General features: G+C 35.3%; 1 protein-coding gene across 1 annotated transcript in view; it reads left to right on the top strand.

Moving 5' to 3' along the window:
* REL (REL proto-oncogene, NF-kB subunit) overlaps nucleotides 1–16,712 on the top strand; it is a 54,137-nt gene that overhangs the window by 25,288 nt on the left and 12,137 nt on the right. Inside the window, 1 exon segment of the mRNA XM_072635481.1 lies at nucleotides 6,294–6,434. Coding sequence (XP_072491582.1) covers nucleotides 6,294–6,434 — 141 coding nt within the window.

Here is a 16,712-nt window from a genome sequence, read left to right as displayed (position 1 = left end):
TTACAACAATTCTGGGAGGTAGGTGCTATTATTAGCCTCATTTTACAGATGAGGAAACTGAGGCAAGTGGAGGTTAAATGACTCATCCAGGGTCAGTCCGCTAGGAGGTGTCTGAATTTGAACTCAGGACTTCCTGACTCCAGGTCCTGCTGCCACTGTTGGCTATGAAATCCTGTGATGTTTCCAGCTTTGTTTCACATCCATTTTTGTGCAGCCTGGGGGTGTAGTCAGGAAACAATTATCTGTTGTTTCCCAAATTCAGCACGAAAGCTGTGACTTCCCAGGATTTGTGCCAGTTGTGGCCCATGTATTAATGAACTTCCTTGTTGCCTCCCATCAGCTAGTCTTCCCTTCTTTGATCTTCAGGTGCTTCTCTCTGTGAAGCTTTCCTAAATGTTCTCACCTGTGTCCTCATTATACCTATCTGTGTGCTTGTGCCATGGCCCCAGTAGACAAATGGCAAGTTTCTTGAGGGCAAGGACTGTTTTACTCCTAGGATCTAACATTGTGTCTTGCTCACAAAAAGTACTTAGTAACTGTTAGGGAAGACTTCTTGTAGGAGGTATCTTATACCGATACTTCATGTTTTACAAAGCCTCTCCGCATAAACCTGTGAGACATTTTACAGGTGAGGAAACTGAAAGCTCAGAGAAACTGTGTCTTTTTCAGGGCCACACAGCTAGTGAGAGTACAAACTTCCATTATACCATTACCAAAGCAATTTTTAACACTTTGTCATTAGACTTTATAAATTTAATATGTTGTAACAAGTTTTATACACACACACCTACATATATATATAACAGCATACATGCGTGTATATATACATATGACATTTTTATATGTATATATCTGTATATGTAGATATGGATATATACACCACATAAACATTCCTCTAGTCTAAACTTGTCTCTTTTATATTACACAACCTACCTGTTTTACTATTTCTTCTTGGCAAGAATTCCTTTCCTCTTCTTTATGTTGCCACAGTGTCAAACTCAACCTTCAGTTTTTAAAATGTATTCACAGCACCATGACAGACTAGCAAAAAATGACCAGAGGACCTAGTTGAAATAATAGCTTTGATACTTAATGATCATTGTGACCTTGAAGAAGTCACCAAACCTTTTATTTTTCCCCTTCCTTATTTGTAAAACAAGGTTTGGGGCTAGTTGAGCTCTCTGCTCCTTTCCAGAACTAGGTCAGTTAAACCTATGATCTTGTAAATAATTCATGCTTAGCTGTTGGGGTTTTGTACTTAAGATGTACAGACAACTAACAGAAATATATGACTGAAAACCATTCCCAGATGGAGAAGTGATCAATGGATATGAACAAAGTTCTCAAGGGAATTTCATTATAGTTGTCTGTCCCCCATGCTTGGAATGCTCTTCTTCCTTCATTCCAACTACTGACTTCCTTTAAGTCCTAACCAAAATCTCATCTTCTAAAGGAAGCTTTAGCTTTTAACTTTCCCCAGCTCTTCCTAATTCTAGCACCTTCCCTCCATTAATTATCTCCTATTTTTCCTATATATAGCTCGATATATTTGTATGCATGCTTGGCACATAGTAGGCACTTAATAAATGTTTGCTGATTGATTCTTTTGTATTATTATAAATATGTAAGTCAATAAGGTGTGAACGATTAATAGTTCTCTAATTTTGTAGAAAGATTGAATATGTTTATATTTTGTCAAATTTATATCAGATATGATATTATTTTCAGTTATTTTGCACAATAGAAAGGCACATACACCAAAAATATTTATTGCAGCACTTTTTGGGAAACAAACTAGATGTCCATCAGTTGATTGGGGATTATTACTGTACTGTAAGAACTGATATAGATGATGAATACAGAGAGGCATGGGAAGACATGAAGTAAAAAAAAGGTGAAGTAAAAATAAGTTGGGCCAGGAAAACAATATACACTGTGACAGCAATGACATAAATAGAAAAGACGATAACCACAAAACAATTGAAAATGAATGTTGAGAAGTTATAAAGAATAAGCTTGGCTCCAGAGAAGAGATATGGGAAGACCCCTTTCTCCCACTGTCCCCTTCCTCTGTTGCTTCTTTGCTGAGGTGGTAGTGGAACATTGCATTTAATGTCAACTTTTTTTTTTTATTGATCAGTTTTGCTGAAATGTTTCCCCTCTTTTTCTTTCTTTAAAAAAATTTTTTTTGACATAAATGATGGGATATCATAAAGGAATCAGGGCAGAAAGAAGATTGTAGAGAGGAAACTAAATAAAGTAATATCAAAAATTTATTAAAAATAACTCATTCTTGGGACTGTTATATAATAACCTTAGTATTATTGCATAAGCCAGACAGCTCTTTTATCCTCTTTTTCCAGAAATATTACCTTTAAGTCATATTCCAAAATCACTTGTCTTCTGTGTTTATACTAAATTCTTCTCTAAAAGTTTCTACTAGCTGTTCTTCAGTCATGTCTCTTTTTTGGCATAAGGCTGTCAGATATATCTAACAATGCTCTGGAGCTTCATATTCCTTTAAGGTTTTTTTGTGGGGGGGCATTGTGAATTTATGAGTACTAATTGAGAGTCTAAGATTGTAAGTTGCAGCATAGATGCTGATCTGCTTTGGAAGAGGAAGTTTCCTCACCAGGGAGTTTCCTAAACCTATGTAATCACAGGTCAGGTCCAGAAATAAAATGAAATGGCTGCCATGTTCAAAATACTTTGGCTAGGCAGTCAGCCAATATGCATTTATTAAATGCCGTATACCAGGCATTTGGAACAGAAAGTCAGAAATGAAATGGCTCCTGCCCTCAAGGAGTGATGGTCTATTAGGAAAACAACATATACCCATATAAATGTATATAAAATATATACAAGGTAATTTTGCTTTATGAGAGCTAGAAAACAATGCATAACATAATCCTACCATTAGAGAGTATATTATTTAGTTGGAGAGATGACAGTCATAACTGAGAATTGAAAATAGAGCAGTATATGATAAATGGTACAAAAAGTGATGGCAGTAGAAATACAGAAGGAAAGAACAGACTGGATTGGGGAGGGGTCAAGAATGGCTTACAGAGGAGGTGGTCTTGAACAGGTCCTTTAAACGTGAATAATATTTGGAGAAGTGAAGAGCAGGAGGAGAAATAGAGCTAATCAAAGGCAACATAGGCAAGAAGGTGTAAGACCTGCTTAAGGAGCTAAGTAACCTTGAACATAAAGTTAAGGATGTTCTCCCTTCCCTCAGTAAACTCCAGTGGCTCCCTGTTATCTCTAGGATCAAAGATAAACTCCTCCTGTTTATCATTTAAATCTTTTCACGATCCAGCCCCTACAAACTGCAGTTTAGTCATCCCTGCCCCTGTTTGATGTTTCCCACACATGATACTCCTTTGCCCTGGCCACCCCCAGCCCCCTCCAGTGCTTGGAATGTTTCCTCTCCTCACTTTGACTTCTTACAGTCCTGGTTTCCTTTAAGACTCAGTTCAAAGACACCTATAGAAACCCTTTTCTAGCTCCTCGTGATGCTGGTACCTTCTCCTCTTTGGTTATCTACAGTTGTTTATACTTCTTTATGTACATTTGGTCTCCCCTGTACAATGTAAGCTCCTTGAGGTCAGGAAATAGTTCTGTTTTGTTTGTATTATTAGTGGCATGATGCCTATATCAGGCACAAGGCTGACAAATAGTAAACTTCTCATAAAAGCTTGTTGATTGATGAATTTTTGCAGAGAAGTGAGAAAGCAGTTTAAAAAGGTATCTTTGAACTTCAGTGTTTAAGGCCATGATAAGGAGTTTGGACTTTATCATATAGGCAAAAAAGGGTGGCCATTGAAGATTTTGGAGCAGAGGAATATTAAAATGTTAAAGTGTTAAAAGTGGTGCTTCATTAAGCTTGTGCTAGACTATGAAATTAGGGGTGCACTTGCTGCCAGCTTGATATAGAAAGAAAAGATGCTTCCATATTTTGATGCAGCCTAAGCAATGTGAAAATTAGTGGAACTGGAAAGATGGTATTGGTATAAAGAGTTCTCAAGTACTAAGCTTCATAGTATAATTTTTTGTGAAGAACAAAAGCCATTCTTAATTTTTCTCACTCTGTAATTAGGATGAATAATATTAAGCCATCTATAAAATAAATAAGCAGAAAAAGGGATAGACGTCTTTAGCATCTAACTTTTTATTCAGATTTTGAGATCAAATTTAAGAATATTGTAAGTCAATAAATTGTGGATGATACATATTTCTTTAATTTTGTGGAAAGACTGGATATGTTTATATTGTCATAAATTTATATCAAATATACCATCATTTTGAGTTATTTTATATATATATATATATATATATATATATATATATATATATATATATATATATATATATATATAGGTACATCTACACAACTGTTTGTCTTATGCCAGGTAATCTTTATTGTTCAGTATTTTTCATTCAAAAGTTATTTGAAATCATTTACATCTTCTTTGCATCATTACGTTACAATATTGTTAAAAATATTTTACTGAGTAGGCATTGTTGGCACCCATAGATTGAGGAGGCAGAGTACACCGCTGTGATGCAGATATTGATATTGTTTTGACCTTTGGGTGTTGATGTGCTGCGTGGTGCAGCATGTTCCGGATGCTAGTTTTGAGAACCTCTGCACTATATATGGTATAGTTCTAAATCTGGTGAAGTTAGGGATGATAAAAGAATAAGTAGCATTATATTGCTATTGTGGAGAAATTTATACATGTTATTTTGCTGAATGTCACATCCATGAGAACCTTAATCCAAAAAAAAAAAGTCACAGTTATTTTAATAAGTACTGCAATGTACAATACTAGGAAATTTGTCCTTTAGTTGTAGGGATTTATATGTGCACATAATATATATATATGTATGCACATACATATATATATACATATACATATATATATATACTTTCAATTTCAGTACTTTTCTGGACAGTGAATTGAGCATTGTAAGAACTTATTTCAGGATTAAGAAACATGAAAGTTGCAATTTTAGTAATTGTATGATAATAGATGTGCTATAAGGGTAAAAAAGGGCAGAAATATATTTCTAATAGGAACTGAGTTTTTTTCAAATATAAATTCGATATATATTTTAGGGCATTATCAAGGTTTTTCTATTTCTGCAAATCTACAAAAATGTTAGCATAAAACTTTTTAACTTTAGAAATTTTTTTGTTTTAATTATTATTTGTACATAAAATTTCATACTAAAAATCTTAGTGAGTTTTTCTTATATGCATAAGCTAAGTATGACTTTTTTAAACAACTGCACATTACCTCCCAAAACACCACTTTTAATTCTTGTATGTTCTATGTCACTTCAGGCCAGTCACTTGATTTTTGTTTGCCTCAGTTTCCTCAGATGTATGATGGAGATGATAATGGTGCCTACCTTCCAGGGTTGTTGGGAGAATCAAATCAGATAGTATTTGTAAAGCACTTAGCACAGTGCCAGGCACGTGGGTGGCATTTATGTTAGCTATTTTTGTCCTGTGTCTAGCTAAGTTTCTTCTTAATTCTCTACATACAATATAATTATCTGTTCATAGGATCATAGATTTAGAACTGAAAGGAATGCAGAAGATAGTCTAAACCCCATCATTTTAAAGACAAGGAAGCTGAGACCCAGATATGTTAAGTGATTTGCCCAAGGTCACATTGTGTCAGCAACAGGAATTTAACCCTTGTCCTCTGATCACAGATTCATTCTAAGATGCCTCACTGCCTCTTTAGTTAGGTTTTTTTTTTTATCATATTAGTAACATTTTAAAATGAATTACTATATCAAATCTTTAAGTGACTCACCCAAAGTCATCACAGAGTATTAAGTGGTAAAACTAATATTCAGACCCAGGTCCCCTGATTCTAAATCTGCCATTCTTTTCACTGCATTTTATCACAATACATCACGGTCACGGATGTGTACTGCATATATTGATCCGTTCAGCATCATTTATATTACCTGTATCAATTTTTTATTCTCCTCTCTTGTTCTTCCAAGAAAGGGAAGGTTCAGTTTCTGTTTTTTCACTTTTATAAAGTGCCTACTATGGTGCCTATGTTTGGAAATACTTGAATGATGAATCACTGGTCTGGGCCAGGAAAATGATATGTTATAGATTTTAAAATGTGCCGTTTATTTTTTTAAAGAACATATTTGTCTAAACTATTTCCAAGTTAGTTGAATAGAATTTTGGGAGGGAAGAATGTACTTCTTAAAAATCTTCATGATTATTTAAATATCCTTAAAATAATTTTATCATTCAGTTCCAGAACAACAGCTACTCAACATTGAAGACTGTGATCTCAATGTGGTAAGACTCTGTTTTCAAGTTTTCCTTCTTGATGAACATGACAATTTAATATCAGCTCTTCCTCCTGTTGTCTCCAACCCAATTTATGATAATCGTAAGTACTTATTTTCTCTCTTGTGTAGTAGCCTCAGCTTGTTTTGTTGAAGTTTAATTTGGAATCGTAGTGAAATTTTCATAATCTTAATCAATTATTTTAGCTGTATCTTTTGCTTCATCTGCTGTAAATGGGGGCATTGTTTGCTGTTGCTAAGAGATCTGAGGATGCTCTGGAAGCTAATAGTTATTACTACCTATACCATCTCAAACAGATGGGAATCTGTTGTGGTTTTGTATTTCTTTAGGAAATAAGTTTCTAAAATTTTCATTGATTACCTGTCATAATATTTAATGATCCTTTCTATTAAAAGCATTGGTGCCTTCTGACTTGTATATTAGTTCCTCAGCTTTGCAAGAGCTTTGAGAAAATGATCTATCCATGTAGGGAAAAGGTCATTGATGAAGAAAAGCGGATAGGAAGCTTTTGCTCTTTAATTTCCATCATATTACATTTTTCAGTCACACACTGTATGTGGGAGAGTTGTAGAGAAGAAAGATCCAACTGAGTTTGGTTTTTGCTTATTAATAAAGAAAAAACCATATGACAGAATTTCTAAGACTTTGGAGGGGATCTTGGAGGCTGTCTGATCTAAACAGTAGCTGAATAATCCCTTCAGTGACATTCTAAACAATTGTCATCCAGCCTTTGCAGGAAGATCTGAGTAAGGAGGAGTTCATGTCCCCTTGGTTAACCCCTGTCACGGAGGATCTGGGCACCAATTCCTCCCTTTGTCCTTGAAGCTATAGACAAGTCTCTTCCCTTCTCTGTGTCTTAGTTTTATTATTTATAAAAATCAAAGTGTTCCTGCTAGCTGTAGGTCAAAGATTGTTTTTTTAGGTCAAGTCTATTTACCTTTGCACCTGAAGTTTTCATCTGTTGTTCCTCATTCTGTACTCTTGTTGGAAGCAGGACAAGTCTGTTACTCTTCCACCTGACTGTTCTTGAGGTACTTGAAAATAGTTATCATGTTCCCCCTGAGCCCTCTCTTCCACAGATTAAAAATCCCCAATTCCTTTAACTCTGGAGCTGTTAACTTTTTTGTGACATGAACTCCTTTGGTAGTCTGGATAAGCCAATGGACTCCTCAGCATAGTATTTTTAATTGCATAAAATACATAGGATTACAAAGGAAATTAATTGCATTGAAATGCAGTTATCAAAATAGGTATATTTAAAAACCAGTCAACCAATTTAATGGATCCCAGGTTAAGAACCCTTGTTTTAACTTAACCTCCTATAACATAAATTCAAGGCCCTTTACCTGTAATGTTGTTGTTGAGTTGTTTTTCAGTTGTGTCTGACTCTCTGTGACCCCATTTGGGGTTTTCTTGGCAAAGTTACTGGAATGGTTTGCCATTTCCTTCTCCAGCTCATTTAACAGATGAGGAAACTAAGGCAAATAGGGTTAAGTGACTTACCCAAGATCACACAGCTAGTAAGTGTCTGAAGCCAGATTTGAACTCATGAAGATGAGTCTTCCCTATCTCCTGCACTGCTTAGCTATCCTTTAGCTATAGTAGACACACTGCTTGTCAGTGACCTTCCTGGAATGTAGGTATATATAAAAGGATGCATACTACCAACAGTGAGGTGTGTCAGTAATGACACTGAAGGGTTAGGAAGTATATGATCATAAAAAGAAGTGGGCTGGTCTTGTAGTTAGAGTGAAAGATAGCAGGTGGTCAGCCCAAGCTCTGCATTGGTGTCCTTGAGACATTAATAGCCTTGAGAGTGATGTCTACCCTTTGGGTAGATCCTCTGTGGTGCATTTATGGGGAGAGGCATCAGACACACAGGATGAGAAGGTGTAGATGAGTTGTAATCTTTGTGGTTGAGGAGGTAACCATCTTTATGAGATCACAGATCCATTAAAATATCAGTTATGTACTAATAAAATAGAGATTCAATGCAATTTAACAAACATTTACTACTAGTTGGTTTGCTCCAAACACAGCAATGGAAACACAACATGGCCTTGCCTTAAAGTGTTTACAGTCTAATAGGGGGCATATACTAAGTGCACAAATAATTGTGAAAGTAAGATAAAATATAATGGGCCAAAGGAAAGATTGAAAGTGATCTAGGAAAATTTGAGGAGAGAGAGGTCAGCTTCACCTGGGAAGGGATTATGGTAGAAGTAGCACTTGACCTGGCCCTTGAAAGAAGAGGATTCTATTTAAATTCTAATTGTGTAAACTCCTTGACAGCTGACTATGCTTCTTTTTTATCTTTGTCTCCCTGGACTGTAACATAGTACCTTGTACCTCATAGGCATTTAATGTTAGTTGAATTGAATCAGATTTGTTGATCTCTACAGGAAGAGAGGAAGAAGTTTATTCTTGGTAAGGATCAATAGCCCACTTGAATTCATGGAAAGAAAAGAGAATAATAAGTACCTCAGTTTAACTAGAATATAGTATGTGAAATATGACAAGAAAAAGCATGGTTGGAGCCAGAATGTGAAGAGTTTTAAATCCAGGGTGAAGACAATATTTTATTCTAGATGTAAAGGGGATTCAGAGGAATTACATAAAAGTCATGGTCAGATATGTGTATTAGGAAAATTATTTTGGCAAACTTGTGAAGGATAGGTTGAAGAAGGGAGAGATTGGAGGCAAGGCTAAGGAGACCTTAGATGGAGAGGAAGGGGGAACTGCAAGAGATATTGTGGAGGGAGAGCTGACTGAACTGGAAACTGCTTCACCTTGTGGAGAGATGGGAAGGGAAGAAACAGGACTCAAGTTTGAAAACTGTGTAACGAGAAGTATGGTGACATCAACAGAGTTAGGGAAGTTGGGAGGAGTGTAGGCTGATGGTAAATGATGACCTGATCATTCCTGAATTTTCTGGGTTTGATTTGCCAGCCAGACATCCAGGTAGACATATGCCCTGCTAATGTAGATACTTCACTGATATCCAGGGAGAAAGATGAGGGAGATGTATAAATTTAGGAGTTATCTGTCTAGAGGTGATCATTGAAGTCACAGGACTGGAGGAGCACATGACCTAACAAAAGCCTAACAACAAAAAATCTGAAATGGAGGAAGGTCAGGAGAAAGCTGTTTGATAGAAGATGAGGAGTAAAGAAAAAGGGTTGGCAGTTAGGAAGTCATTAAGAATTTGGTAATTGTAGATTCAGTAGTAGTCTGATAAAGTTCTTTTAGCGGATTGCATGGTATTGAAGTGTGCATAAAATGCAGGGGATGTAGACTGCTTTTTTTTATAAGGAAGATCTGAGCTTTATTGTAGTCCACAGGGAAGGGGCTGTAGAGGGGAGGGGGCATAAAAAGAAGGGGAAGAGGGGGAGAGAGACACACACTGGTTAATGTTGCCATGGAGAAGGGACACCTTGTTAGCTGAGACTTGAGAACAGGAGAACCATGAAGCAAGTTTGAGACAGGGAGGCAGGTTCTGGACTGTCTGGACTGATGGCCTCTGAGGTTTCTTCCAACAGATTAGCTCTACTTTATCCTGAACATATCTTGTTTGTATATTGTCATTTGCATGTTGTCTCTCCCATTAGAACGTAAGTTCCTTGATAGATACTTGTTGACATACGTTGAATGTCCTGCAAATGAATGAATGAAAAAGCATTTATTGAGGACTTCCCATGTGCCAGATATCTTGCTAAATGCTGGGGATACATGTTTTTCTCTGACCTCTTTCTAATAGGATAGAACATGTACATAAAATAGTAGAGGCCGAAGTCCTGGGGCACTTTGATCCTAAATATTGTTATAAGAATGATGAGAGTTGGTTTTAGTATGGTGCTAGAACTGGAGGGGAGAGCAGAGCGGAGACTGTATGCATGTGACAGGAAGGCTGCCTGCAGAGTGAAGCAGACCAGGGAACAAGGTCTACAGTGGAGTCTCCCCAAGATAGTGAGCCAAGTGAGAGAGTGACCAAAAAGGACAGTGGGGCACCAGGGCAGAAATCTGGGAAATGAAAAGATTAAATAAGCCCAAGTAAGAGACAAGATTATTTGCTTAAAGAAAAAGGGTGTGGGGACTTGAGGGCAGGGTTTAGAGTAGATACTATAGGGAATGTGATAGAAAGAGGTGAATGAAAGGAATAAATAAGCATTTATTAAGCCCTACTACATGCACTAAGTTCTTTACAAATATCTTATTTGATCCTCATAACAACTATGGGAGGTAGGTGCTATTATTCTCCCCATTTTACAGTTGAAGAAATTGAAGTAGACAGAGGTTAAGTGACTTCCCCAGGGTCATACAGCTGGTGTCTGAGTACAGATCTGAACTCAGGTCTTCCTGACTTCAGGCCCAGTGCTGTATCCCTCTGCACCACCCAACTGCCTCTGGCATCTAAATCTAAATGGATTCTAAAACAGTCTAAAAAGGTTTGTACTATAGCAGTAAGTGCCTGGTTGATGTTAGATGACATAAATTTGTAGTGGACCCAGTCAACATAATTTTGTGATTTCCTCCTGTAATGGAAATAAGGAGAAAAGACAAATGGTTGGGTGATTCAAGATTAGAATAGGATAGCAACAGCGAAAAGACAAGGGGGAAAGAGATTCAAGAGTGAACTCTAGTACCATATTAAAATGACTAGCTGTAGGGTGAAGGCTCTTAAGGAAGGAAGCTGATAGCAGAATAGTATGTGAGAATGAGATGGGATCTAGCAATCAGAAGTCATAATAATGTGGCCAGAGCAGGCTCAGGAGGACAGAGACAATAGAAGAAGGGGGATGGACAGGAGATTGTAATCAGAGAGAAAATCTTCAGGATGTATGAACTTGGAGGAAGAACAGGTGGATTTACAGGTAATGATGTATCCCAAATGGTTGCCACCTCTATGAGTCATTTAGAATGATGTCATGGGAGTTAAGAAGGTTGACGGACATTAGAAAAATTGGAAAAATTGTCATTATGAATGCTGAAGTCACCAAGGAGTTCTGATGGAGAAAATCATTGGAGAAGGCAGGAAAGAGACTTGGATGTCAGGAGAAGAATTCATTCATTCTGCATTTATTAAGTACCTGGGGCCTAGACACTATGCTAAGATTTAATGATAAAAAGACAGAAATGAGATGTTCCCTGTCCTCAAGTCTATTACGTTCTTTGGGGAGGGGAAGACAACAAAGATGTAGAAAAATTAAGGCAAAATACATTCAAAGTAGAGACAAAGAAATTTCCAGAATGGATGATTCTGGCAGTGGAGAGGGTCAGGACAAGACTTCCAATAGGAGATGGCAGGGGAGGAAGTGGTGCAGTTCTGAGATGGGGGAATAGGAAGGGGACCCTTCATAGAGACAGTGATGGGGGATGGGAGTTTGTGTTCAGGGAAGAATAAGTAGGACATTTGGACTTGACTATCGATGCATAAAAAAAGAACAGTAAGAAATAAACATGGTAAAATTGCCTGTAGTCAGATTATGAAAACTTTACAAAACAGGTTTGTATTTTGATTTCAGTAGATGAGATGAAAGTGATCTGAAGGCTGAGTCTATGTGATTATTGGTGAAGTGGATTAGGACTGAAAAGTTATCATATGTTGAGATCATATTAGCACTACAAGAATGATAGAATCAGTACTCATGGTCATTGTGACATGGCGAAGGCTTCTCTAGATGACTTGAGATAAATCACTCCTATCATCCAGACTTCATCTGTCACTCTCACTCTTGGCCACATGTTTTTGAAAGGTCTCTTGCTCATAGCTGTAATCATTTAAATTTTTTCCTTTAGATCCTCTCAAGACATTGAAAGGTGGATATCTCTGTTATACCAAATTAAGTAAATGTTGTCATTTGTTAAGAAGTAATAATAATGTTTTGATTTCAACTCATTTTTTGATATTTATGACATACCTATTACATTGGAAAGAAGTCATCTGTTTTTGTATCATTTTAATAAGTTTTTAATCATATTGTGCTATATTAAACTTCAATATTAAGGAATTCAAAAGCAATTTAGTAGGTCAGTGATAATAACAATACATGATTCATTTATAGGTTTGCTTTAAAAAAATAGAATTTGTGTAACTACAATAAAATGATTTTCCATAATTTCTTAGGATAATTTTATTGGGTTAAAACTTAGTTGTAAGCTCCAAATAAAAATAAGTGAGCAATCCCATGTTCAGATCTTATATAGTTCTTACTATGGCATGTAACATATAAGAGACCTAGTTTATTATGAACTTAACATATGAAAATATCTTATCTTTATTAAATACACATTTGAATTGATGTCATTACTTCCTAAGCAAGAGAAATACGTACGTATTGTGGGGGAAGTTCAGCTTCATTTTATCTTAGTCTGGGTTTTTATGTGGGTGACTTTGGGTATTTAGAGTCTTCCTCCATTACACTTCATCTATGACATAAATAAATATGTTATCTGCCTTCAACCACAAGTTCGGGTGTGTTACTGATTTTGAGTTTTAGTCAGCCAAAGTTACCCCTTTCGTGCTTTTGATTCAAGTTATTCTCCAAAGGTAGACTAAGCAGAGATCCTTTTGCAAAAGAAGATATATTTCATAGTTTTTTTTTTCACCTTTCATTTAAAGATCATTCCTGGTTCTTTTTAAATTCCTTTGATGACTAGAATTTGAACTAAAGATTGTGGGAAATAGAAAGATTAATTTCATGGCAAAGATAAGTTTTTGTTTTTAAAAAATTTGCATATTGCATACCAAATAATTCAGAAACTTATACATTAACACAGGAAGAAAAATGAGCAATCAGTTATGATTTTGATGTTGGTGATGTGGTAGATCTGGTGACAGTCAACAGATATTTTTAATTTAGTATGAAAAGAAAGGAATAGGAAATGAACTGTTGGTTACAGGAAAGATGGGTTATTTAGTACCTTTTGGTTTTACCATTTGAGGCATACTAATGCACACATTGGTTTTATATAGAATTTATTTGCAACAAGAAGGGTTCAATTAAGTATTAAATATCAGTAGGGAATGGCTCTACCAAGAAGATTCTCCATATAAAACACTACTTGGCTCTAATTGCCAATTGCCAGTCATTTTTATTAAAACTTTCATTCATGTGGGACAAGCATGATACAAAATAAATTAGAAAAATGTTCTAGCACCTGTGTTAATATGTTATTTGCAAAAGGGATGATATCTTCTTTGGCTTTCTAATTATTCTAATTTACTTCTGTATTCTGCATTTTGCTCTTCACTTTTAAAATTTATATGAATAGGTTCCAGTGACAACTTCATGGCATCCACAGATATTGTATGAATAAATTTATGTAATATTTACAAGATGACATATATTGGACTATCTTTTAAAGTTGATTAGATTTTGCATAACAAATAACATTGTAATGAATATTTTTAATTAAAGAAGACTACTAAACATCAATTAATGGCCCATTCATTTCAAGCAGTTTTTGATAAAAGAAACTTTAATGTAATACACAAATTTTGGCATTCACTCTGTGGTTCATTGTGAAGGAATATGTTTGTAGTTTATTTACATACGTGCCAAAAAATGAGACCCTGCTATTATACCTATAGTATTTAAAGTTTTGTATGTTTTGGGGCCATGTGTAAGTTGAATATGTATTTGTGATCAATTATGTTGATCTCTTTTAGAAAAGCAAATTTCTGGCTCTGTCAGCTCTATTGATGAGCTAGAAATTGAATTTGCCCTGAAGAGAAAATTGTACCTGTTTTTAAAACAGTTGTCCTATCCATAATTTTAATAGCTACTGACCCTAAAAATAAGATTCATAATACTTATAACATTCAGCATTGTTCAAATAAAATGAAATTTGGTGATAATTTGATGCTGTCTTTCTTAAAATATTAATGAAAGACTTTAATATTTATATCCTCCTGAGTTGATCTATGTGAAAATTTTGTATGTTGAAATGTTTTCTATAGATTATACTCTCTCTTAAACCAAAGTTTAAACTTTTATGTCAAACAAGTAAATAAGCAAAGTGATAATTTTATATGCTTGAGTAGGTGGAGGATGTAATTTTGGAACTGATGACTCAACTCTTCCCAGAACATTCAGATAAAAAGCATACACCTCTTGAGTCATAAGAATTTGTGAAAGGAAGAATTAGTTCTTTTGTGGTCCACAAATAAAAAGTAAAAATTCTTTTTTTGTACAGTTAAAAGAATTTAAACTTAAATACAAAATGAGAAAAGAAAAAAAAGCATTGCCATGTACACAGGAGACTATAAGAGAGGATTCAATGTAAAACATATATTTCCATTTCAAGAAAACATATGTAATAAATGCTGTACATTGTTTTCAGAGTTGCCCAGCTTTTCTTTGCTTCCTTGTTCATGTTCTTTATTCTCTGCTGTGCATTTTTTACTTTATTTTTTCCCTTCCCTCCTCCCACCACACAAAGAAGGCTACAATTAAATGTGAATACACACACACACACAGCACATATACATGGACACAGAAATATCTATAAGCATACCCATATACACTCATATAGATATGTGTAAGACAATAATGTGCTTATTTCCTCCTATTGTCTGCATCTCTAGAGGTGGATAGCATCTTCCTTCATAAGTCTAAGCCTTTCCATATTTTTCTAAATCAACCAGCTAGCTTACTTCCTACACTACAGCATTATTCTAACCCATCTGAGAGATTGTCCGAGAGTCTCCATCCCCCCCAATTTTCTGCATTTCTTCTGTTCTTGCCTATGTAGATTTTATTTACACAAGAAAATTTTAATTTAAAATAATTGAAATTATCCTTTTTACACTTCAACAATACCCTCACTTTTTAATATAGTTTAAGGTTTGATACTGCTGAATCTACTTCCTTTACATCCTTTTTTCCCTAATTTCTTTGAAGTTCCTGACCTTTTGTTCTTCCAAATGGACTTGGTTATTATTTTTTTCTAACTCAGTAATGTTTTAGTAATTTAATTGGGATGACATTGAATAAACAGATTAGTTAGATCAAATTGTCTTTTAAAAATTTTGTTGGCTTTATCTACACATCAATAATAAACATTACTTCAATTATTTATATCAAAAAAGTAAAAATTCTTAAGTAAAATATAAATTCTAATCAGATGCCTCATCACAAGTAGAGGTGATCCTGGGTTCTTGAAAACTTTGCCATGACAGTCTAAGTTCTGGCAGGTTTCTACCATGTTGGAAATGCTTGGAATATAGAGGCCCATGGAGTATTACATGTCTGAGGACCAATCTGCCTAAATTCAGAATAACTCATTTTCAGGTTAGCCACCTGATAAATTTTTTAGCCATTGAAATTGTTAAAAACCATCGGCCAAACTATAAAATGCAAGCATAATGTTGTGTGTTGATGGTAATTGATTACTTGATAGACAGAGTTGGCCATCTCTATCTATGCCTAACATAGCTAATAGGGAGGTCTACCATCGTATTAGAATGAGTATCTGAAATATGATGGAGATTATCCTAAAATTCACCAACCAAATGGTATTTATTTCCACTGATCATTTAGGAACAAATGATGCAGCCAGAAGAAAAAAAAATTTGAATGTATCTATAGTTAATCATTTATTAAACACCTACTGTGTGCTAAGCATCATAACTTTGAAGTTCTGAAAGACTTAAAGATAGGAGCTGGCGTTTTTGTCATTCTTCTAGTTGAAGTCACTTCAATTCAACAACTATTTAAGTGCTTAATATATATGCAAAGCATAGGTTAGAGCTAAGAATACAAAGATTAAAACAGTGCACTATCCCTGCCCTCAAGGAGTTTACATTCTACTGTAGTAGTGCAGAATGCAAAATGTACACATGTAAATATAATACAGAACAGGCAGTTACAAGGGCAGAGCATAATCCTAGACAGCTGAAGAAGACATCAGTTGGAGAGGAAGGACAAATGAAACCTCATGGAGTTGATAGCACCTAAACATTCTAAGAGGTTAAAAGGAAGATGGGAGTGTATTCAGGCATAAGAAGCAGCTTGCTGAATACATAGAAGGTGAAGATGGCATGTCAAGTTTAGGAAATAGCTAGTATTCTAGTTTGGCTCTCATATAGAGCATATGGAGGGGAGTCATGTAAATAAGGTTTGAGAGGTACATTGTAGCTTTAAATACTTGACTTAGGAGTTTAAGTTTTATTATTATTCATAATTATTATTTTATTTAAATTACTAGTAGTATTAATAAAGTGACAGATACAGCATAAAGATATCAAAGAGAAGGCTGTGACTGATTATGTTAAGATATTTACTGGAGTCCTGAAGTTAAAGCTGAATTGGACCTCACCTCCCAATAGAAAATGTAAAAGCTGATAACAGCTTTATGC

Source organism: Notamacropus eugenii, chromosome 1 (genome assembly GCF_028372415.1).
Source record: "Notamacropus eugenii isolate mMacEug1 chromosome 1, mMacEug1.pri_v2, whole genome shotgun sequence".
NCBI classification, from domain to species: domain Eukaryota; kingdom Metazoa; phylum Chordata; class Mammalia; order Diprotodontia; family Macropodidae; genus Notamacropus; species Notamacropus eugenii.
Note: the sequence above shows the minus strand (reverse complement) of the source record. Positions and strands in the feature narration are given on the sequence as shown.